Source organism: Lonchura striata, chromosome 30, assembly GCF_046129695.1.
Source record: "Lonchura striata isolate bLonStr1 chromosome 30, bLonStr1.mat, whole genome shotgun sequence".
NCBI classification, from domain to species: Eukaryota; Metazoa; Chordata; class Aves; order Passeriformes; family Estrildidae; genus Lonchura; species Lonchura striata.
Window position 1 is genome coordinate 4,832,607 of NC_134632.1, and position 23,620 is coordinate 4,856,226.

The window sequence follows — 23,620 nt, forward strand, 5'->3', positions numbered from 1 at the left end:
CATCCCTTGTGCAAGCAGCCCCAAAGGCCAGCAAGTGGCCGGGCAGCCCCGACTGGGGGCAGTGACCAACCTGCCATGTCCCACCCACCCCTGGCACCGATGGCTCTTCCCAGGGGACACCAGCACAGGGGCCAGGCAGGGGGACACGGGCTCGGGGGGACACAGGTTTGGGGCCGGTGCCCGTGGTGCTGGTACTGCGCTGGCACCGTCCCTGCCCGGGGACAAACCCGCTGCCCTGGCTGATGTCACTCGGGACATGTCACAGCATTAATGGAGATGCAGATGTGGCTGCTCACAGCCGTTCCTCATTACCAGGAGTCAGGCAATTAAAGGGAAATACAGCAAACGAGAAGGAAAATGCTTTTCTTTGCTTGACGGACTGTGCTGACAGCACATCTGTGGTGCGTTACCTGCCAGCAAATAACTAAGGAGGTGTTTCCTACCCTGGATGCAGCTTGGGGCTGAACGGGGATTTTTCTTCTCTGGGATCGTAGTTTTGGAAAAACTCTGCTGCTCATTGCTCACTGCCAGCCTCAGTACAAATAAGGAGCTTGGGGCAGGAGGACCAGGAGGCTCTCCCCGAGCCTGTGAGTGACAGTTCTCCCCACCCTGGCTGCTCGCCGTGTTCCTGACGGAGATTTCAGCTCCGTGGGTGTCCCCGGCTGCAGAGGCTTGGTGGAGCCTGCGGCGCATCCCCTCCCAGCCCTGGCAGGCAGCGGGGACAAGGAGCAGAGCACTCGCTGCAATGAAGGCTGGAGCACCAGGATGGGGGGGACCCCCCGGCCCCCCGGGCTGTGGGGCAGCCTCTGGCCACCCTGTGCTGCTCCTGGCTGTGCTGGGGCTCCTCAGCATTCCTGAGGCTTGTGGTGAGTACGGGGTGTGGGAAGGACCAGGGACACCTGGGGATGCTACCCCCAAGCCTGGGGTCAGTGCTGTCCCAGATCCAGCCCTGGCTGGTGCCTGTCCTGGCTGGGCCATCCCAGCCACACTCCTGGGGCAGGGAAGGGGATGGAGAAGGGGCTCCTCACCTGAGGAGATGTTCTCCTGCCGCAGGTGACTGCGGGCCCCCTCCTGCCATGACCCACTCCAGGCCCTCCAGCAGCTCCAGCAGCTTCCCGGTGGGATCCAGGGTGGTGTTCACCTGCGCCGAGGGTGCCCGCAGGATCCCGGGGCTGCCGGACACCATGGAGTGCCTGCCTGGCGACATCTGGTCCCGGCTGCCCGATCCCTGCGGCCGTAAATACCCTCCTTTGTACCCGAAACACGGCCCGGGGTGGCATCCCTGTCCCTCCTGCTGGCTGCCCTGCGCTGGCACTGTCCCTGTCCCTGCCCAGGGGACAAACCCGCTGCGCTGTCCCTGTCCCTGTCCCTGTCCAGGGCACAAACCCGCTGCACTGGCGCTATCTCTGTCCCCTGGCAGCTGCTGGTGGCCTCAGGGCTGGCAGAGGGCTCAGTCGGGGCTGGGGACTCCTGTGCCCCCCAGCCCGTTGCATGTGCTCCCCATGTCCTGCTGACCCCTCCCCAGGCTCCAAGTGCCCCTCCATCCCCGCTCTGGTGCCTGCTGCAGGTTGGCAGCCTGGCAAGGAACCCGAATTCACCTGCCACGGGCACCAGGAGCTCTCCAGACATCCCTGTGGTCCTGGGGAGTATTTGGGCAGCTCCTGGTGGGCAGCTCTGTCCTTTCCTTGGCTGCCAGGGAGCTGCTCTGTCCCAACCAGGCTGAGGTTTGCTGCCCTGTCCAAGGAGGATGAGAGGAGGAATTTCTTCTCTGTTGGCACCAACGTGAGCTACGTCTGCCGGCCCGGCTACGAGAACACCTCGGCGAGTTCCCCCTCCAGCACTTGCCTCGAGAACCTGACGTGGTCACAACCTGCTGAGCTGTGCAGGAGTGAGTATTTCTGCTGCCCCCACACCCCAAAAAAGCAGCTCTGGCTGCTCCCAACCTGCATCCCAAAATGCAGCCCTGGTCATTATCATCCCAACAGCTCCATTAACACGAAATTGGGTGGATAATCCTTGTCATTCCTATTTCAGGTTGAACAGCAGAAGATCAGTGATGTTCTTTCTGTTTTTTCTGCTGGTATTAATGGGTCTGGTTTGATTTTCATGCTAGGGAATGTTTGGTTGGGCTCGGTGATCTTCGAGGTCTTTTCCAACCTTTTTGAGGTCCTAAAGATGTTTTCAGTGGGACATGGCACAGGCAGGGGACAAATCCCCATTTGCTGTTCTAGCACTGAACCTCAACATGAAGGCAAAGAATTCTCACCATGGAATATTGAGACTGGTGATGTGACAGGAATATTTTTTCACAGTCGAGTTTCCAATCCACTGAGATGGAAACCCTTCTGTAGGTGTGGAGCACTGTGGGATCCCTACCTTGCCCTACAGCTGAGTCTGGCTCCTGCCAGCCTGGCTGTGATGCCCACGGAGTAAAATTCTCCGGAATCTTTGGGAATACCCCTCCAAGCCTGTGTCTCGTGTCCCATTCAGCCTTTTTTGTGCCCCCAGGGAGGTCCTGTGGCACCCCGGGAGCGCTGCCCGGGGGGAGGATGGGGCCCCTCCTGGACCTGCAGCTGGGAGCACGAGTGGAAGTGTTCTGTGAGCGTGGGTGAGTGCTGGCACACGGCTCCAGAGGGGCACACAGCTGGAGGGAGGCCACCAGGCTCAGGATTCAGGGTCACATTTTCCTCCCAGTGCCACCCAGAGGAGCTCTGAGTGTCCATCCCAACAGGAGCAGCTGGTTGTACTCTCAGCTGATAACTCTAGACTTCAATACAAGTTATGCAAAATATTTCAGCTTAAGATAGTTGAGATATATTGGAAAAAAAAAAAAAGGGGTTACATTGGGATTTCTAAAATCCATTAAAGTTCAGCTGGAAAAGTGCAGTGAAGCACAATTTCCACAGTCAGGAGCTGACTCATGGCTGCTGCCTGCTTTCAATCAGGGCCCAAATGCAGTGAACAGCCCTGACATTTTAATCTCTTGCCACTGCAGCCAGAGTTCCTCCCTCCCAGCAGGAAGCAGCTGGCATCATCTGGCTGGTGCTGCCCAGCTCCAAATGCAGCAGAGGGGTTTTGTCTCTCCCCTGGGATGTAATTGGAGGAAACAAGAGCGTGTCCCACCCTGCTGGGGCTGAGCTAAACCTTGGAAACCCACTTCAGGGTGGAGGATTCTGTTGCTCATGTAAGTTAGATCAGATATTATCCATCCTGGCCAGATGCTGAGGGTTTCTGCACAGGAGGGTGATTCAGAATGGAGAAGGTGTCAGCTGTCAGAACACAAAAACCATGCAGAAGCCACTTTAATTAAATATGGATTCATCCCTGCTGCCCCTTGCTGCTCCTGGAGTACATGGAGGATCCATCTGAATCCCAGAATCCCAGACTGGATTGGGTTGGAAGAGACCTTAAAACTCATCCAGGGACACCTCCCACTGTCGCAGTGGCTCCTCCCGTGTCACCTCACCCCGAGGTGACAGCAGCGAGGGAAAGGTCCTGGATGGGGACGGGGCAATCCCAGCCCTGCTGTGGGCCAGGAGCAGGCAGGGATGGAGCCCTGAGCCAGCAAATCCCTGTGGGAATCCATCCCTCAGCTCAGCCCTGTCTGGCATTCCCAGAGAATTCTGCCAGCCTCAGCTCCGAATTCTCCCTTCCCTGCCCTGGGAAATGCAGCGTCAGAGCAGAGAACACCCAAAATAGATGAACACAGATCCTGACAGCAGTTCTGTTAAGCAGCAGTGTCAGCATCACTGCTTGTTTGAAGCTGCCTTTCCTGCACTCCTGGTCATGCTCCTACTGGAGGTGGGTGGGAAACATTCCCGATTTTCTCTCATTTATTTTAGGTACAAATTAGTTGGGAATAATATCATCTGGTGCCAGCTGAAAGGAAACGATGTTGAATGGAGCAAACTTCCAACTTGTGAATGTGAGATTCATCTTAAATTGTGAGGTTAAACCTTTTTACTTCACCCCAGCAGATCCTGCATCCCGATGTCCAGTCCAAACCTCTCTTTGGATTGTTTTTGTTGCTACTCTGTGGCTGATCTGTCCCCAAGGGCACAGCTGAGAAATGCCCATTCTGCTGCTATTTCAGCAGCTTTGTTCCCTCAAAATCAACATTTTTGTCATGACGGAAGGGGATGGGGTGAGATTTCCAGGAATCCTGAGCGTGGCAAGCTGCTGGTTATTTGTTGTGGCAAATAAAGAGAGGGAGAAAAGTGTGAGAAGAGAAACACTTGGGGAACAAACCAGAGAGAACTGGGGCAGGCAGCAGTGCTTTAGCCACCTGCACTGTCCAGTGCTAATCCTCAAGAACCTTAGGCAGACTCAAACATTTTGTATTTTTTATTAAAACCCAAGATTTTAGCAAACACATTGTCCTTCCCTCCTGCAGTAATTACCTGCTCTCCACCCCCTCCAATCAGCCACGGGAGACACGATGGGGAAGGCGTTGAGATTTTTCCTTATAACTCCACGGTGACCTACAGCTGTGATCCCAAATTCCAGCTGGTTGGGAATGGGAGCATCCAGTGTGGGAGCAGGGACAAAACCAGCGGGGTCTGGAGCGGAGCCACGCCTGAGTGCAAAGGTGGTTTCATCCCAGTTCAGTGGCAGATAGTATTTATTATTCGTTATTTGTTATTTGTTATTTGTTATTTATTGTTTATTGTTTATTATTTATTATTTATTATTTATTATTTATTATTTATTATTTATTATTTTTATTTTTTATTTTTATTTATTATTTTTTATTTTTTATTTTTTATTTTTTATTTTTTATTTTATTTTTAAATTTAATTTTAATTTTTAATTTAATTTTTTATTTATTTTAGTATTTATTTTTAGCATGTATTAATTAAGTTTATGTATTATGTACTATTTATTATTTAATGTTTATTGTTTACTGCTTACCATTTACTGTTTACTCTTTATTACTTAGCGCTTATTGCTTAATATTTATTCCTTAGCATTAATTACTCATTATTTCCTACTTAGTATTTAGTATTAGTTTGGTATTCAGGGTGAACCAGCTTAAAATATTGCGGGTAGGAAGTGCAGGAGGGGTCAAATGTCAGTCGCAAGGACATTTTGAAGGGAAAAAGGCAGAGCTGGGCAGGGGCTGGGCGGGCTGGGGGAAGGAGGAGTGGCCCGAGCAATTCTCCCTCTTTGTGCCCAGAGAAAAGCTCAGCTCCCGGACTCGGAGCAAAAGCCGCGGAGGGGAGAGCTCCTCCCAAAAGTGAGTTCGAGTGGCTCCGCACTGAACCACATCCCCCTGCTTTTGCTCCTTTATCCTATATTTCTAGGAAAGGCCGCCCTGTGGATGTCACCCCGGGAATTCTGTTTCCTCAGGTCGCCAGGGCAATGGAAGGCAGCCCTCTAAAAAGGTTCTCACGTGGGAGAGGAAGCTCAGCCTCCACAAAAAGGCTCTCCAAAACACCATCTCCCCCTCCCAATCCTCTTTCCTCAGGAAACCAGGTCAGTCCTGGAGGGACAACAGCATCAGCGGCGCTTCCTGGTTATTCCCATCCCCAAAACCTGGAATTTTCATTTTTTCCCTCCATATTTCTCTTCAGTGAGCAAGAACTGGGCTGTCTCAGAGTTCAGATTCGTGCTACCTTTGTACAAATCCCCAAAATCCCATTCTGTGTTCAGCAAAGGATCCATGTGTCCTCCAAAGTACATGGGGGTCCTTCCCCCACCTGGCTGCTTTCAGAAGTTAAAATGGCCCAAATTTCCATCATTTTGTGGAAGTGAGTGGGGTTTCTTTTCATGTTCTTTTCTTCTGTAAGTTTTCTCTGTATAATTTATATTTTTTGCTGGTTGGGCATCTGCTTCACAGCTCAGCTTTGACTGCACCGACCTCCTATTCTCATAAAAAGCTTTGCTTTGTCTGAAATGCATTTTAATTTATCAATTATCTCCTTGCCTTCATGTTAACACAGATTTATTTTTTTAAACTCATTATTTGGGCATTCTGAAAAGCAAGAGAGGACTTTGTACCACGTAGCCCTGAGAGTGCCAGGGCTCCGAGGTGCTGATGCCAACCTTGCTCCCCACAGGGAGCTCATGCACAGCCAGGAGGAGCTGGACGTGGTGGAAGTTCTGGCCCTCCAAATTCCCCACCCGCTGCAGAGGATAATTTCATTTCATCCATGAAAAGGGTGAGTGGTGGCTTTGTGGGAAGTGCTGGGAGCTGCAGTTGTGTCACTGTAAGTGAGGAAGACACAACACCCACCAGAGGGTCTCAAAATCCAATTAGGGGATGGTGAAAAGTGTTTCTCTGGTGTCAGGGTTAAACTGAGTTTTCCCATCCCTGAGTTTTGTCTTTTGGGTCAAAACCAGAAAATCTTTTACCATTCCTGATCTGTTCCAGAAGTGGTCACACTTATTAGGACTCTTTCACCTTGCTTTAAGGTAAAGGATGAGCTAAATCAGGTCTGTCCCACCTATAAGATGCAATCTTTTAAAGATGATGTTTTAACATTCCAGGAAATCGATGGAAAATTTTTCCTAAAAGCATTAGCTGATTTCCACATTTGCTCCTCCCGTTTGAGCTTTCCTCTCAGGGATTGCCTCCCAGCATCCCGAGCCAGCTGTGATTCCTGCCGATCCCACCAGGGTTTGGGAGGCTGTGCTGTCCCAGAAAGCGCCGGAGCTGCTGCAGGATTCCCCGGCTGTCCCGCCCAGCCTGACGCTGTGTTTCCAGGTTTTCTCCTCGCTGGCAACACCACAACAAACCCTAAACACAGCCCCAGCCTCCCCGCGGGGCTGAGCTGCTCCCTTAACTTCCCTGCAATTCCTGGCTGCGGGATCCAGCTGTGGGTCCAGCTGCCAGCAGGGAAAAGCAAAGCAAGGACTTCCCTGTCCTGCCGAGTTTAGCTCATTTCTTTTAGGAAACCACGGTACTTGGGATATTACACTGTTTAATCTTTATATCTTGAGTGGTTTAAGCCTTTTCTTTAGCAAAAGCTTCTTCTTGTATCAGCCCGGAGTTCCTTGCAGTTTTTATTTCTACCACAGGAAGATAAAGCCAGTGTGGGCCGGGCAGCTCTGATCTCGTAACGCCAAGGAGCCACTTCTGCTTTCCAGAGGGAGGGAGGCAGCTCAGTGAGCACGTCAACCACGCACAGACCCAGAAACACAACTCCTAAATATCCTCCCCAGCGTTGTCACCCTGCCACAGAGGGACTGGAAAAGTCATGTGTGCTCTTTCGGCTGCCTACCCCAATTTTATCCTGTAAACACCTAAAACTCCCAAAGACTTTCTGGGCTTTTATTTCTATTTAGTAATAAATGGTAATTGTTTATAAAGGGCACTCTGTGAATTCAACTCTCCTGCTGTTTTCTCATCACATTTTATTCTCTTTTTCAAGAAGGTTTAAGGTATATCCTGGCAGAGCTCAGATTCAGTGTTCTGTCAGTTCTTTATCACTGAACATTTATTTTCTAAATGCCATCCACAGCAATTTAAACTTGGCTACATATTTTTAAAAAGTAGTAACGGAGGAAAGCAGGAATGTGTGGGAAGTGGTCTGGAAAGGCAGCTGAAGTTAAACCTCCCCTAATCCTGTTCAGCCACCCCGAGACTGAGCCCTGCAGCCCCTGAGCTGAGGCTCATCCCAGGCAGACCCAGGGCTCCATCCCAGGAGGTTTTGGGAGCTGAGGCTCAGCCCAGGCAGACCCAGGGCTCGGTCCCAGGAGGTTTTGGGAGTTCAGGCTCAGCCCAGGCAGACCCACGGCTCGGTCCCAGGAGGTTTTGGGAGCTGAGGCTCAGCCCAGGCAGACCCATGGCTCCATCCCAGGAGGTTTTGGGAGTTCAGGCTCAGCCCAGGCAGACCCAGGGCTCCATCCCAGGAGGTTTTGGGAGCTGAGGCTCAGCCCAGGCAGACCCAGGGCTCGGTCCCAGGAGGTTTTGGGAGTTCAGGCTCAGCCCAGGCAGACCTAGGGCTCGGTCCCAGGAGGTTTTGGGAGTTCAGGCTCAGCCCAGGCAGACCCAGGGCTCCATCCCAGGAGGTTTTGGGAGCTGAGGCTCAGCCCAGGCAGACCCATGGCTCGGTCCCAGGAGGTTTTGGGAGTTCAGGCTCAGCCCAGACAGACCTAGGGCTCGGTCCCAGGAGGTTTTGGGAGTTCAGGCTCAGCCCAGGCAGACCCAGGGCTCCATCCCAGGAGGTTTTGTGAGTTCAGGCTCAGCCCAGGCAGACCCAGGGCTCCATCCCAGGAGGTTTTGTGAGTTCAGGCTCAGCCCAGGCAGACCCAGGGCTCGGTCCCAGGAGGTTTTGGGAGTTCAGGCTCAGCCCAGGCAGACCTAGGGCTCGGTCCCAGGAGGTTTTGGGAGTTCAGGCTCAGCCCAGGCAGACCCACGGCTCGGTCCCAGGAGGTTTTGGGAGCTGAGGCTGAGTTCCTGTGGAAATGCCGAAAGCTCCAGCGCAGTTTTTGCTGGCAGGTTTTGCCGGCCCCCTCCCTGGGGCCGATTCCTGCGCTGCGGGAGGGTGGCAGGTGGCCGGGCAGATAAAGCCGGTGGCCCTCGGTGGCCAGGCAGGCCCGGAGCTGCTATCGCGGGCTCAGCTGCCGCCCGGGAGGAGCCGCGGCTCCTCCAGCTCCTGCGGCAAACGGGGCAGCAGATGCGGGTGCAGAGGGGCAGGGCTGAGCCCGGTGCCCGGGCAGGGGGCACAGACCTCTCCTGTTCCCTCCTCAAGCAGAAACAGCCCGGCTCAAAGGTTCAGCCTGTGAGCAAGGGCGTTTCACCGAGCTGAAGCTGCAGCTCGTGGTTCTGTGAGCGCAGCCACTCCCTGCGGGGGCTCAGCATCGCGCATCTTTGCCAAATACTTTTCAGCATCTTCCTGCCCCGTGCCAAGGTCACTGCCCTAAGCTAATGCAGAATTCCCCAGAATTTAAAGGTGGTTTGTTTTTTCTGCCTGTTAACAGATTCCTTTTGCCTTATGCAGCCACCATCCCCACTCAGGCCGGTGAGCTGTAAAAATGCAGCCGAGGCATCTCCGTGGGATTTGTCGTCGTGTTTACAAGGAAGCATTTACAAGGAATATGTTATCCAAGGTGCTGGATTCCTTCCTTAGGAAAACACCTCTGCGTCTCATTGCAAATGCCTTTGTTACGTCTGATTGGAGCTTAAATTGGAAAGGAAAATAAAGTGGAAATTGGAAAGGAAAATAAAGTGGAGATAAAAAAAAAAAATACTAAAGTAAAAGTGTGCTGCTCAGTGGAAACATCGCTGTTTCCTGGATAACAAGGGGAAACAGGAAGGTGCAGGTCGGCTGCTGCCGGCTGCCCTCGGACACATTGCCCTTCCTGCCCTCTTTGGTTTGGGTATTTTCTTTTCCTTTGTGACTTGGCAGCTTTGGAGGGAGGGGAGTCTTTCCTGGAAGGTGCCGGGGGAGGCAGGGAAGGAGAGGCTGAGGCAGCGGTTCCCGGCCAGCCGCTCCAGGGGATGCCAGGCGTGGCTGGCACCGCGCGTCCCACACCCAGCCCCGCTCCCCGCCGGGCTCACGGCTTTCGTCAGAGCCTTCCCGGAGCCGGGCTGAGCTCCGCTGAGCCGGGCTGGCCGGGAGCGGCGGGCGGGGGCCCCGCGGAGCTCGGAGCGGCCCCGCGGGAGTGGCCGCGCTGCCCGCGCAGTCCCGGGGCAGCCGCGATGGGCTCCGGCCGCCGCCGCTCGCTGCTGCCGCTGCTGCTGCCGCTGCTCCTGCCGCTGCTCCTGCTGCTGCCCGCGGCGTGGGGTGAGCCCCTGCGGAGGGGTGGGGGCTGCGGGGAGCCCCGGGCTGGGCGCTCCGTGCGTGCCGCGGGTGGGGTGCGCGAGTGTGGGATCCGTGTGCTATCCACGGGAGCGTGGGTTATCCACGGGAGCGTGGGTTATCCACGGGAGCATGGGATCCGTGTGCTATCCACAGGAGCGTGGGTTATCCACGGGAGCGTGGGTTATCCGTGGGAGCATGGGATCCATGTGCTATCCATGGGAGTGTGGGTTATCCCTGGGAGCGTGGGTTATCCACGGGAGCATGGGATCCATGTGCTATCCATGGGAGTGTGGGTTATCCCTGGGAGTGTGGGTTATCCACAGGAGCGTGGGTTATCCATGGGAGCATGGGATCCATGTGCTATCCATGGGAGTGTGGGTTATCCCTGGGAGCGTGGGTTATCCATAGGAGCGTGGGTTATCCGTGGAAGCGTGGGTTATCCATGGGAGCGTGGGTTATCTGTGTGAGTGTGGGTTACCCATGGGAGTGTGGGTTATCCATAGGAGCGTGGGTTATCCATGGGAGTGTGGGTTATCCGTGTGAGCGTAGGTTATCCATGGGAGTGTGGGTTATCCGTGTGAGCGTGGGTTATCCCTGGGAGTGTGGGTTATCCGTGGGAATCTGTGTGATCCGTGTGCTATCCGTGGGACCGTGGGTTATCTGTGGGAGCATGGGTTATCCATGGCAGTGTGGATTATCCATGGCAGTGTGTGATCTGTGTGTTATCCATTGGAATGTGGGTTATCCGTGGGAATGTGGGTTATCCATGGCACTGTGGATTATTCATGGGAGTGTGGGATCCGTGTGTTATCCATGGGAGCATGGCTTATCCATGGCAGTGTGGGTTATTAATGGGAGTGTGTGAGCCGTGTGCTATCATGGGAATGTGAGTTATCCATGGGAATACGGATTATCCATGGGAGTGTGGGTTATCTATGAGAGCGTGGGTTATCCATGGCAGTGTGTGTTATCCATGTGCATGTGCTCCATGTGTGTTTGTGCTCCTTGAGTGCTCCCTGTGTGCTCTGTGTGCTCCTTTTGTCGCTGAGTGTGCTCTGTGTGTGTGCTCTGAGTGTGTGCTCTGTGTGTGTGCTCTGAGTGTGCTCTGAGTGTGCTCCGTGTGCCCCAAATCCCCATGTGTGCCCCATATCCCTGCCCCTGTCTGTGCTCCCTGTGCCGCCCTTTCCCACCGGCTCCGTGTGTGCCCTGCCCAGGGTACAAAAGCAGCAGCAGGAGCCCCGCTAAATCCCCGTTTATTTTCCCACAGGGGACTGCGGGCCGCTGCCAAATATCAGCCACGCCGAGCCCCGAGGGGACACCAAACAGCAGCAGAGCTTCAGTGTGGGCTCCACAGTGACCTTCAGCTGCCTCCCGGGTTACACCAAGCTCCCTCTTCTCCCTGACACCATCCGGTGCCTGTCGAACTCGCTCTGGTCCAGCCTGCCGGAGTTCTGCGGCCGTGAGTTTCCCGTCCTGACACAAGGAGGGTGCGGGCTGCCTGTGGAAACACCCACAGCTTTGGCAATCGCCGCCTCAGGGGCCTCCTCGTCACACAGGATGAAGTGGTTTGGCCACTTCGCTTGCTGCCCCTTTTTCCTGCGCTCCACCGAGGCCCTTGTGGCACTTGTGCGTCAATGAAAACAGGAACAGCTTGGGAAGAGCATGGAAAAGGGGAAGGAGTGCAGGGGCAGAGCGCTGGGTGACCAAAGGGTTAACCAGGCAGGGAGGTTTGGTTTTGGGGATTTGGAAGCTTCTCCAGTGAGAACTGGCTGCACTTTCCCACCTCAGACAATTCCCTGGTGGAAGTGGCCAGGGAGGAGAAGGGCACTGCCCGGGGTATCCGCGTGCTCAGTGAGGCTCCTGCCCACTCGGATTTATGTTTGCAGCTGAAAGCAAACCATTGTTATGTTCTCTCTGTAACCATCCATTTTGGGTGTCTCTGTGGTGGCCAGGCAGCTGTCCCAGACCCAGATCTGTGTCATTTGCTGCGATATCACCAGAAGATAAAATGCAGAATTTTTACGCCGTTAACACCACGGTGAGGTACATTTGTCTCCAAGGTTATGAAAACACCACGGCCCAGCCCCCCACCAGCACCTGCCTGGACAACTTAACGTGGACAGAAGTCCCTAAACTGTGTCAGAGTGAGTGTCTCCATGTTATTTCATTCTCTCCAACGCGGTGTTCCAAGTGCCACACCTGTACTTTAAAATCGCTCTTCTCTAATGACATTTAGCTTGAAATACCATTAATTGCCATATTGCCATAGAAACTAAGCCTGTGGGGTTTTTCCCAGCTTCAATAGTGTCCTAAGGATAATCTCATTCTTTTATAGTTAAATCTTGTGGCGTTCCAGCCAGTCCAGAACATGGCCAAGTTATCCTAGAAGATCATCAGCTGGGTGCAACAGCCAGTGTGGTTTGTGACCGGGGGTGAGTGTGAAGCCCCTGCCCACTGCCTCCCAGTTGCCTGGCCAGAGTCACTGGGGTGTGAGCTGGGACGTGGGGCTCTGCCCACGCGGAGTCCTCAGCACCTCTGTGGTGACACATCCTCGGTTGGTGGCAACAGCTGATTTTGGGATGTGCCTTTTGCCCCCACAGGTACAGATTAAAGGGAGCATCACCTTCCATCATGTGTCTCCTAGAAGGAGACAAAGCTGTCTGGAGTCCTCTTCCAGTTTGTCAGGGTGAGTAAGTTGTCCAGTGCTTGGCTAGAAAAACCAAATATTCCAACTTAAAAATTCCAAATTTTTGGTTTACTTCACTAAGTGAAGTCAGGTCAGCATCTCTGCAAGGGGACAGCTGCTGTCACCAGCAGGGAGTCCCCAGGAGCATCACAGGTTCCTGCTGCCTGTGAAAGCCTGACAGAAGCAGTGCCTGCTGCGAAGAGCTTCCCAGGGCTCACCCCCTGAGTTCTTTCCTCTTTCTCCCGCAGTTATTTCCTGTCCCCCTCCTCCAGCCATCCCCCACGGGCAGCACAGCGGGAACAGCTCGGAGGATTTTGTGCTGGGCTCCGTCACAACCTACAGGTGCGAGCCGGGGCTGGAGCTGGTGGGGCAGGACACGCTGCGCTGCACCGCGGGCGGCGACAGCGGCGACAGCGGCACCTGGAGCGGGGCCCCGCCCGCCTGCCGGGGTGAGCACCATCCCCTGCTCCACCATCCCCTGCTCCACCATCCCCTCTCACCATCCCCTCTCACCATCCCCTGCTCCACCATCCCCTGCTCCACCATCCCCTCTCACCATCCCCTCTCACCATCCCCTGCTCCACCATCCCCTCTCACCATCCCCTGCTCCACCATCCCCTCTCACCATCCCCTGCTCCACCATCCCCTGCTCCACTATCCCCTCTCACCATCCCCTCTCACCATCCCCTCTCACCATCCCCTCTCACCATCCCCTGCTCCACCATCCCCTCTCACCATGCCCTCTCACCATCCCCTCTCACCATCCCCTGCTCCACCATCCCCTCTCACCATCCCCTCTCACCATCCCCTGCTCCACCATCCCCTCTCACCATCCCCTGCTCCACCATCCCCTCTCACCATCCCCTGCTCCACCATCCCCTGCTCCACTATCCCCTCTCACCATCCCCTCTCACCATCCCCTCTCACCATCCCCTCTCACCATCCCCTGCTCCACCATCCCCTCTCACCATGCCCTCTCACCATCCCCTCTCACCATCCCCTGCTCCACCATCCCCTGCTCCACTATCCCCTCTCACCATCCCCTCTCACCATCCCCTCTCACCATCCCCTCTCACCATCCCCTCTCACCATCCCCTGCTCCACCATCCCCTGCTCCACTATCCCCTCTCACCATCCCCTGCTCCACCATCCCCTGCTCCACCATCCCCTCTCACCATCCCCTGCTCCACCATCCCCTCTCACCATCTCCTGCTCCACCATCCCCTGCTCCACCATCCCCTTCCCCAGCACCATCCCCTGCTGGGCTGGTATCTCTCCTGGCCCCATCCTGTCTGCACGGGCGTTCTGCAGGGTTGGTTTCCAGGGCAGCAGCACAAGGTGCCAGGCTCTGCTGAGGAGCACCAGCAGCACAACCAGACACGGTTTTACATTTTCAAGAGGAACGGGCAGAACTGTAATGAAAAATGTGTGAAATTATCAGTGACTGCAAAGCTGCTGGAGGGAACTGAGAAAGGGTTTATTTATGTCTCGTGTCCAGCAACACCCAGGCAACAAAGCCAAGTGGAACAGCAGAATCCCCTCTGTCCTTAAGGCCTGGAGTGGCACAACAGGTCCCTGCCACAGCCTGAGATGCACAAGTCACCTGCCTGTGTGATGTCTACTCCTCTCTGAATTATTTTATATATTATGTGCAAGTTGAACACCATATAAAATCATATTTTGAGTGGTTTTCCTTTGTCTCTCCCTAGTTAAAACCACAGCAGAGGCAAACCAAACCAAGCCCTCAGAAGACAATCCTTACTGGCTGGGTAAGAACTCCATTTCTTAGAAGTCCTGTTAATTGCACCACATTTTGGCCTTCGTATTTTTAACATCCTTTTCATTATTTTCCTCCCCAGCAAGCATCCTCATTCCGAGTTGCATTGGTAAGAAGCTTAAAATTTAAAATGTATTTTCCTACCCCAAAGCTGTTTGCTGTTAAATACCTGGAGTCAATGGTTGATTTCACTCTCCCTTCTTTGTTAGCTCCCCCAATAGCCCTTGGATTTGTAGCTGGTATCATCATGAGACGGAAAGAGAGTGAAAAGCAGTAAGCTGCCCCTTGAAAATCATAACTTTCCCTGGGCATTTTTCCTTTCAAACCTTATGCCTTCAGTATATTTGCATGGTTAGCATGATTTTTCCGTGTTGTGAAGTTTCTTTTTATTCTACAAATTTCCCCTTTTCTGTCTCTCCAGCTCTTATAATGTGAATTTACAAAAGCAGGAGAAGAAGGGAAGGGATGCAGCCATGCACCCAGAGGTTACAGATGACAAGAAGCAGCCCAAGCCCTGGAATTCCTATTTTTGGTAGGTTTGCTTGTTCACCTGCCCAAAAACTTGTGCCAGACTTCTGACTATAGCCAGGGGTCTCACTGCTGCTGAGCTCACCTGTGCCAAAGATCTTTGAGCACTTTTTGACTTTGAAATGCCACGATGAGCACCCTGCTGCCCAAAGGGTGCTGCACAGGAGGGTTTGGGGTTTGCTGGCTGCAATCTGGGCGGATTTGCCCCGTCTCTCTCACCCACAGCCACACAGGGAACTGCCACGCGTGTCCCAGCTGTGAGGAGCAGCTCCACGGTGACCTGGCCCCTCTCTCAGAGCCCCCACGCCACCACGGCTGTGCCACCTGCCAGCACTGGCTGAGCTCCCAGCCCCAAAAACCCCGCACCTACTCGGTGCCCAGCGTCGGTGACGGGGACAGCCAGAGCGCGGCGGGCACCAGGTACGGTCCTGCTGCCCTGCTGAGGGGAGGAAAACAAGGGCAAAGGGGGAGGAAGCATTTTTATGTGGATAAAGTGAGTTTTGCAGCTGGAATTTGTGTGGTTCCTGTTTTAGCAGGAGCAAGGATTTGATGTTAGGGAACTGTTGGGCAGTCGGTGTTTTTGGAAGGCCACACACCCAGGCTGTGTTCTTTCTCTCTCTCACTCTCTGTGTTCAGCTCTCCTGCCAAAGCTGTGGATGTGCTGAGGGCAGATGGCACAGCAGAAGTTGCTCCGTGGTGGAGTGAGGCAGAGCAGCCCATGGACCACAAAAGGTCAGCCTTCCACCTAAAAATACCCAGGTGCCACAGCGGGCATGGACAAAATCAGCAAATTTCAGAATGGAGTAGAACTGTGCTTATCAGAGAACCCCAGAATGGTTTGGGTTGGAAGGGACCTTAAAGCTCACCCCATCCCACCCCCTGCCATGGGCAGGGACACCTCCCACTGTCCCAGCTTGTTCCCAGCCCCAGAACCACGGCCTGGAAGGCACAGCCACACTCTCAGTGCACATCCTCAACGTTCTTCTCCACAGTGACCACGTCTGCCCCATCTGTGAGAGCTGGCTCCGTGCCCACACTGGCCAGGGTGGCAGCAGTGCTGTGACACCGGGGGAGTGGCAGGATGAGGGGTGAGTGCAGGCAGCTCCTGTCCAGCTCCTGTCAGCACTGCAGCGTGTGCCCAGTGCCCTCCAAGCTGAGAGGTCGCTGCCCAGCTTAGAATAAAAGTAGGTGCAGCGTGTGGATGTTGGCTACTCCCCCTGTGCCAGGGTGGAAGTGTGGTGCCTGCTGAAGCAGAGATGTGGAACTGGGTGGGCTTTATTCAGATGATGCTTGTGAGGTTTCCCTGGGTGTCTCTGGAGCAGCCTGTGCTCCTCAGCTGTGCTCACCTCGTGCTCTTTGGAGCTCTGGTTTTGGCTGAGCAGCAAAGAGCCCAGGTGAGACCCTACAGAACCTCTTCGCACCCACTGCCCAGTGCTTTTCCCACCTGTGGGTGTGGTTCATTTGCTTGTGGCAAGGTAAGGTTTGGGGCCAGAGCAGTGGTAAGGTAAAGCTGTTTGCTCAGTTTATTTATTTATCTTCTGTGAATCTGGTGCATTCTCAGCTTGACTCCTTAACAGAGTCACCATTGACAGAGGCAAATTCGTATGAAAAACCAGATAAACATGGTTTGACATGTGCATCTGCTTGCTTTGGCTTTGGGAAGTGTGAACTCCTTGTTGCTGCATTTGCTTCGGGGTTTTTCCATTTATTCCTGTGAGTGCCTGTCCCGCTGGCTGTGAGCCCCAGTCGTGGGGGAGCTGGTCCAGCTCTGCATCCTGTTGGAGCTCACAAAGGGAAATGGTGACGGAAAGCAGCTTCTGTGGGTGCTGGAGCCTGTGCAGGGTGGTTTGGAGGGTGACAGGTCCTGTCACAGGGACTCAGCCTCACCTCTGTCCCCACAGCCCCCAGGGCCCCGTCTGCCCGCCCTGCACGGACAGGCAGCTCCTGTTCCTTGTCCAGGGGGACACGGCCAGCAGCCCCGTGTGTCCCCTGGCCGGGGAGGGCACCCCGGCCCACCTGGTCCCTCTGCACAGCCCCGGCTGCCACCTGTGCCCCGTGTGCTCGGTGCCCAGCCACGCTCACCTGTGCCAGCCCCAGCGCCTGGCACCCACGGTAGGAGCTGCCCCCCAAACACCCGGGGTCCCTGGGCAGGGGCAGGGGGCTCCTCAATCCATCCCCCGGCCCAGGGGCTCCCCCTGATTCCCGCTGGATTCCCGGTGCAGGAAAAATCCGGGAGCTGAGGAGGGAAGGGGAGCCCGGCAGGGATTCAGCTCTGAGTGCAATAAAGCGACTTCACCTGAGCTGGCAAGGAGGCAGAAAAAACAAACATTCGTCAAACCCACCTCTGTGTTGGTTTAATGACCACTTTTTTTTGTTTATTTTTGTATGAACAAAGTATTTTTGCAGCTCTTAAAGCGAGACTTTAAAACGTCACTAAATGTTTCTTTGCTCAAGGAAAAGAATTTCCTCTTTGCACAATCTTACAAGATTTATTTGTATTTCTTAAATGACTTCTTTTTAACGAGGTTATTTTCCTAGCGTGCAGACAAAAGTACAAAATTTACAGTATTTATAATAAAACTGTTTTGTAAATAAAAGGAATATAAAATAAAGAATATTGGTCTGGGGTTTATTTCATATTATTATTTCATCTTTTATTTAATATTATTATTTACTATTATTATTTAATATTATTATTTCATATTATTATTTCATATTATTTCATACTAATCAAGTCTTCCTTAACAGAGTCACCATTGACAGAGGCAAATTCATGTGAAAAAACAGATAAACATGGTTTGACATGGTCATCTGCTTGCACATAGAGTGGCTTAAATGATTTTGCACTCTCATTCTTTACCACATGTAATCAAGTTCATTAACTGCTTCTGCTCATTTAATTGCTGCTGTTGCACTGGTGTCCAGTGCCTGAGCTTTCCTGGGAATTGTGATGAGGGAGATGGGGCAGTGCTCTGCTTTTCCCTCCTGAGAAAGTGGCCTTGAAGCAGTGACTGCCAGGAAAAAAACCCTGGCACTGCTGTGTGGGACTGGAGTGGTTTGGGAGCCACCTGGAATTCTGCTCAGAACTTCTGGAATTCTGCTCAGAACTTCTGGAATGCTGCTCAGAACTCAGGGCAGCTCTCCCTGAGTGAAGCCACGGAGATGCCAAAGACTTTCCTGCTGCCAGAGAGGAAGCTGGAGAAATTCCTGTGCTTGGGGTCCCCCGTGTTTTGGGTTCTTCAGCACCACTGAGGGAACCCTGAGCCTGGTTGGGGTTGGGTTCAGGGGGCTCTGAAGGGTCCTGAGGTGGGAAATGCAGCCCCTGCTGAGAGGATGAGCAGGGAATGTCCTCCTGAGAGCGAGCTTTGATCCCAGGGGGATGTGTGAGTTACCTCTGAGAACTGACAGCACTGGAAACCACCCCGTGCTCAGGGCTGGGAGAGACCCCCAGGACCACGGAGTGCAGCCCCTGACCTTGTCCTGCAGGATTTGGGGCTCTTGCCCTGCCCGTGGCAGGGCTGGGGACAGCTCTTGCTCTCATCCCAGGTAGGTGCAGATGGACACGGAGCCAAATCCTCTGTGGGGAGCAGGACACAGCCCCACAGCTTTTGGGCACTTTGTTTTCATCCTGCCTGCCCTGACCCACTCGTGGCTGTGCTGAGGATGTGTGTGAGTGTGGAGAGAGGCGAGGGAGGGACCATGTGGCAAAATGCCCTGGATTTCTCTGGCTGATGGAAAGGCCACTGAGGCATTGCTGTCCTTGCCTGGCTGTAACTCAGCTGGCTAAAGATCACTGGGCAAGCTGAAGAGGTGTCATAAAATGGAGTTAACACTGGAAGATTTCTTGTTTAGAAGGGAAACACCACTGTGGTGGAATTTTGATTGCCTAAACCTGAGGCATTCAGAGTTTCAGCTGCTGGTAAAGCAAAATGCTGAGGTTTGGGGTTTTGTCTGCTGCAGAGGTAAATCACTCATCTGGGAGCTTCTCAAGATTCACGCTGGGAACAGGAACCATCCAAAATATGTCTACGACAGACCTTTGGTTTCTCCATTCTCCCCTGCTAGCAGGAACACGCCTCTGATAAGAAGGAAACCCACAAATAACCATTTCCATGCACACATCAGCCCTGTTCCAGACAGACCCCCAAGTTCTCCCTTCCCAGCAGAGCACTGTCCCGCTCAGCTGCCACAGGGGCACTGCAGATCCTGTTTTTTCAGCCTTGCAGAACAAGCACTCGCACATTGCTGGCTATTTTTATTTCTCTCTCACATAAGCCGTGTGAGTGACTAAATGGACAAAATAAAACCTAAAACCTCGCAGCTCTGGGTTGTGTTTGGTTTTGCTCTTTTAATCCTAGCACATTTAATCCTACTGCATAGCCCAAAGTGATTTCTTTTCAAATTATTTAACATGTGATTTGGGGATCAGATTGGAATTACCCCCCTCACTACCAAATGAAAGGAATTGTGAATGCTGAAATATTGTTTACAGGTGTGGTCACCAAAATTTACCATTATGGAGAGTTTATTTACTGTCTTTGTAATCAACTGTACATCATTCTTCTTTGTAATCTGCGTACAAATGACCAAGTGCAATTGTGAAGAGTGAATGTTGGATTTGTAAGTATTGGAAGATCTCTGTCAATAAATGAGATTAAAGGACTCGAGCAGTTCATGTCTTGCTGCCTGCTTTAGGCCCAGGAAGTGTCACCTATGTCAGCTGGGGATCTGGAGCTGCTGGGGCTGCTCCTCCATCCAAAAGTCCTGGCTGGGGGTTTATTCCTCCTGCCAGTGGGGAGGGATGAGCCCAGGTCAGGTCAGGAGGATTTGTGTCCCCAGCTGGTCCCTTTTTTACGAGAGGAGGGAACTCCATCCCATCCCTGGGCAGGTGAATTGTGCCGTGTCCCTCAGGTGCCACCACCGTCCCCTGGGGCTCTCTGCACCTACAGCACCTCTGCCTGCACCCAGCCCTTCTTAACCCCTCTTTGCACACCCTCCCCTGCCAAAACCACCAGCAGCAGCAGCAGCCTGGGGCACCTGCAGCCTCCCCGGGGTGCTGCTTGTGCCTGCACATCCTGGGGAATCCTCTGGTTCCTGTCCCACAGGCCTGGGAAGTCCCCCAGCAGCGTCTCTTCCTCCCACGGGGGCAGTGGGGGGAACTGGGGTGCCCATATCTGCCCCGTGCCCCCGGGAGCTGCCACTGCCAGGGATGGTGCCCATCCTCAGCCTCTGCCTGCTGGGCAGCTCCGCTCTGCTCCTCAGCACCGCGCCCGGGGCTCAAGGTAAGGCAGAGCAGCAGCTCTGCTCCCCTGGGGCCTTCCTCCCACAGCCTCCTGCTCCTCATCGCTGGGCTCTCCTCGCTGATCCCCGGGCTCTTCCCTGCGGAGGCAAACGGGAGCCCTGCCCTGGTCCCAGAGCAGAGGGATCACGGAGCCCTCGGCATCACAGAGCCCCCGAGCTCCTCTGTGGATGGCAGAGACCCTCTGGGGTCATCAGAGCCACAGCTGGCACATCATCAGAGCCACAGCTGGCACCCCCAGCCCAGGCTGGGCACCTTCCCCAGCCCCCTGGCACAGCACAGATCCCTGGGGTGCCTTTGGGTCAGTCCTGGGCTGCCCTGTCCGTGTTTTCCCGGGTGGGGTCGGGCCCTTAGGAGGGGCTTCAGAGCCTGCAGAAAGGCCAGGAAAGGCTGGCTGTTTGACGTGAAACCCTGGACACGCAGATTTTGGCAGCTGAGGGGGCAGCGGGGTCCCTGAGGAGCACAGGGAGGGTCCTGCTCCCCAGGGACCCCCACCCCAGCTGCAGCCCCCCCTGCTCGTGGGCACCGGGCTGCACAGACACGCTGCAGCAGTGCAGGGCAGCATTTCCCTTCTCCCTGCCCAGCTGCCCTGTGCCCGTTCCCACGGGTGTGGTACGGGACCGTGTCCCCTCGCCGCTATTACTACCGGACGAGGGACACCGTGAGCGTCACCTGCAGCCCGGGCTACACCCTGCGGGGCCCCCGCAGCAGCACCTGCGGGGCTGCCTCCAGGTGGGACCCCCCTCTGCCGCAGTGCAAGAAGGGTGAGTGTCCCAGCGCCGGGAGCAGCGCCGGCCGCGGGGAACCTCCCTCCTGCTTCCTCTCACATTCACTGCAAAGGCAGAGCCGGGATGGATCTGTCCTGGCTGCGCTTCCCAAGCTTGGCTGGCAGAGAAACGTGGGACACGCTGGGTGGGACATGGGGAGGCTGTGCCCTGCCTGGGGCTCCGAGAGGGATGGGGAGAAGAGAACCCCGTGGGATGGCAGGAGCTGGATCCCGGGGGATTTCTGACACTGCTCCTGGGCAGGTGTGGGGCAATTTCACCTCCGTTGTGGAATGGAAAGTAATCACAACTGCTCGCTGCTTCCACGTCAGTGTGGATCCTTCCCAAATCCCGTGATGTGCCCGCAGTCCTGTCGGGACTCTCATTACTGGCAGTAATTTCTTTCAGGTGCAGCTGCACCTTGAGAGAACTAAAGCCTTGACCCAGCAAACGGAAGGCAGAGCAGAATTCAGAGATCACCCTGCTGTTCCCCGAGCTGTGCCAGCAGCACGCAAACCAGCACAGAGCACAGCCACAGGACGCTTTCTTTCCCTCCCTCTGCAGAGGTGACATGTCCTCGGCCACCGAGCATCGCCAACGGGCTGCACAGCGGGCACTCCTCGGGCAGCTTCTCCCGGGGCGTGACCGTGTCCTACAGCTGCCGGCAGGGCTTTGAGCTGCTCGGCAATGCGTCCATCACCTGCGCCGACTCCGGGCTCTGGAGCCGGCCCCTGCCCCGCTGCCGAGGTGGGTGGGTGCCCCTCCTGGGCCGGGGGGCAGGAAGGGTGCCGGGTGTCCTGGAGGAGCAGAGCAGGGGGGTTAGGGCACTGAGGGCACGGCAGGGAAGGGCTCTGGGTGTGCAGGGTCCGGCTGATGCAGCGAAGTTTAAAGGATGCTCTCACCGCTCCCGCAGCGATCGGCTGTCAGGCACCCGAGGTGCAGAATGGGAAGGTGCACAACGCGCAGAGCACCTACAGAGCTGGAGAGACCCTGCACTTCGACTGCCACCCCGGTTATGCAGCCGAGGGCTCTGACGAGGCTCGGTGCCAGCCCGGGGGCACCTGGGACCCGCCGGTGCTCGTGTGCCAGAGGGGTGAGTGCAGCTGCTGCTCAGGAACGGGGGTGCAGGCAGGGATTGAGCCCATCCGTGCAGCATCACTCTGCCTGCCTTCCCCTCGCTCCCCGTTCTTCCTCTGAGCTGAATTTCCATTTCCCTCCCGCAGTCCGGCCGTGCCCGATGCCCCCGGAGGTGGCCAATGGAAAACACAACGGCCAGGACAAAGCGTTTTTTACCGCTGGAATGTCTGTAAGGTACAGCTGCGATCCTGGCTATTACCTGGTTGGAAATGCCGCTGTGTCCTGCAGAGCATCGGGGAATTGGAGCCAGCCCCGTCCCCGCTGTGAAGGTGAGTCTGGGCTCTGTCCCAGCAGGGGACACACTCAGTGTGGCTCTGAGCACAGGGGACATCAAATACCTCATCAAATCCACTGAGACCTTCAGTGAGAGACTAAACTCCATTTTAATGAAATATACGGGTTTATAATATGTAAAGAACAAGCTAAAATCCACGATCCAGAGCCAGCACTCTCCTCCCTGTGCTCCAGTCACAGCCTGGCTCCAGTACATCCATGGATGGTGACAATGCTGAGACCTGGCATAGACATGGGAGGGACACAGCTTTTAGGTGGAGAACAGCTGATTTGAAACGAATCATTTCAATACTCTTTGTCCAGAAAAATCCGAGGAGAGACAGGAGATCCTAAGGCTGCTGGCAGGATGCAGCTGGCAGTGCCTGGGGTTCGACCCCTCTGTCCTCCCTAAGTGTGACATGGGGGAGGGCGGGGCAGAGCTGGCTCCCCAAAATCACCTCTCCCAAACTCTCATGAGGTTTCCCCCTCCCTCTGCAGAGGTGACATGTCCTCGGCCACCGAGCATCGCCAACGGGCTGCACACCGAGCACTCCTCGGGCAGCTTCTCCCGGGGCGTGACCGTGTCCTACAGCTGCCGGCAGGGCTTTGAGCTGCTCGGCAATGCGTCCATCACCTGCGCCGACTCCGGGCTCTGGAGCCGGCCCCTGCCCCGCTGCCAAGGTGGGTGGGTGCCCCTCCTGGGCCGGGGGGCAGGAAGGGTGCCGGGTGTCCTGGAGGAGCAGAGCAGGGGGGTTAGGGCACTGAGGGCACGGCACGGAAGGGCTCTGGGTGTGCAGGGTCCGGCTGATGCAGTGAAGTTTAAAGGATGCTCTCACTGCTCCCGCAGCGATCGGCTGTCAGGCACCCGAGGTGCAGAATGGGAAGGTGCACAACGCGCAGAGCACCTACAGAGCTGGAGAGACCCTGCACTTCGACTGCCACCCCGGTTATGCAGCCGAGGGCTCTGACGAGGCTCGGTGCCAGCCCGGGGGCACCTGGGACCCGCCGGTGCTCGTGTGCCAGAGGGGTGAGTGCGGCTGCTGCTCAGGAACGGGGGTGCAGGCAGGGATTGAGCCCATCCGTGCAGCATCACTCTGCCTGCCTTCCCCTCGCTCCCCGTTCTTCCTCTGAGCTGAATTTCCATTTCCCTCCCGCAGTCCGGCCGTGCCCGATGCCCCCGGAGGTGGCCAATGGAAAACACAACGGCCAGGACAAAGCGTTTTTTACAGCTGGAATGTCTGTAAGGTACAGCTGCGATCCTGGCTATTACCTGGTTGGAAACGCCGCTGTGTCCTGCAGAGCATCGGGGAATTGGAGCCAGCCCCGTCCCCGCTGTGAAGGTGAGTCTGGGCTCTGTCCCAGCAGGGGACACACTCAGTGTGGCTCTGAGATCCTCCCAGAGGGTTC

General features: G+C 55.1%; 2 protein-coding genes and 1 long non-coding RNA gene across 3 annotated transcripts in view; all 3 read left to right on the top strand.

Annotated features, from left to right (window-relative positions):
* Window positions 1-5,216: 5,216 nt before the first annotated feature.
* Window positions 5,217-7,308, top strand: LOC116184500 (uncharacterized). Its single transcript, XR_004149258.2, has 3 exons — window positions 5,217-5,236; window positions 6,060-6,161; window positions 7,021-7,308. It is a non-coding gene; the product is annotated as an uncharacterized LOC116184500 (long non-coding RNA).
* Window positions 7,309-9,646: 2,338 nt separating this feature from the next.
* Window positions 9,647-14,489, top strand: CD55 (CD55 molecule (Cromer blood group)). Its single transcript, XM_077789023.1, has 8 exons — window positions 9,647-9,731; window positions 11,017-11,208; window positions 11,702-11,893; window positions 12,085-12,181; window positions 12,350-12,435; window positions 12,684-12,884; window positions 14,145-14,204; window positions 14,422-14,489. The coding sequence occupies exons 1-8, from the start codon at window positions 9,647-9,649 to the stop codon at window positions 14,487-14,489; spliced, it is 981 nt and encodes a 326-aa protein (XP_077645149.1).
* Window positions 14,490-19,949: 5,460 nt separating this feature from the next.
* Window positions 19,950-23,620, top strand: part of LOC110473441 (complement receptor type 1) — a 30,755-nt gene continuing 27,084 nt past the window's right edge. The window contains 8 exon segments of the mRNA XM_077789024.1: window positions 19,950-20,022; window positions 20,624-20,803; window positions 21,368-21,550; window positions 21,717-21,896; window positions 22,027-22,209; window positions 22,712-22,894; window positions 23,061-23,240; window positions 23,371-23,553. Of these exon segments, the coding sequence (XP_077645150.1) occupies window positions 19,950-20,022; window positions 20,624-20,803; window positions 21,368-21,550; window positions 21,717-21,896; window positions 22,027-22,209; window positions 22,712-22,894; window positions 23,061-23,240; window positions 23,371-23,553 (1,345 nt within the window).

Coding starts and splice junctions, on each gene's coding strand:
- CD55 (XM_077789023.1), top strand. CDS start 9,647: ATGGGCTCCGGCCGCCGCCGCTCGCTGCTGCCGCTGCTGCTGCCGCTG. Junction 12,885..14,144: donor GGCCCCGCCCGCCTGCCGGG/GTGAGCACCATC, acceptor GTCTCTCCCTAG/TTAAAACCACAGCAGAGGCA. Junction 14,205..14,421: donor AGACAATCCTTACTGGCTGG/GTAAGAACTCCA, acceptor CTTCTTTGTTAG/CTCCCCCAATAGCCCTTGGA.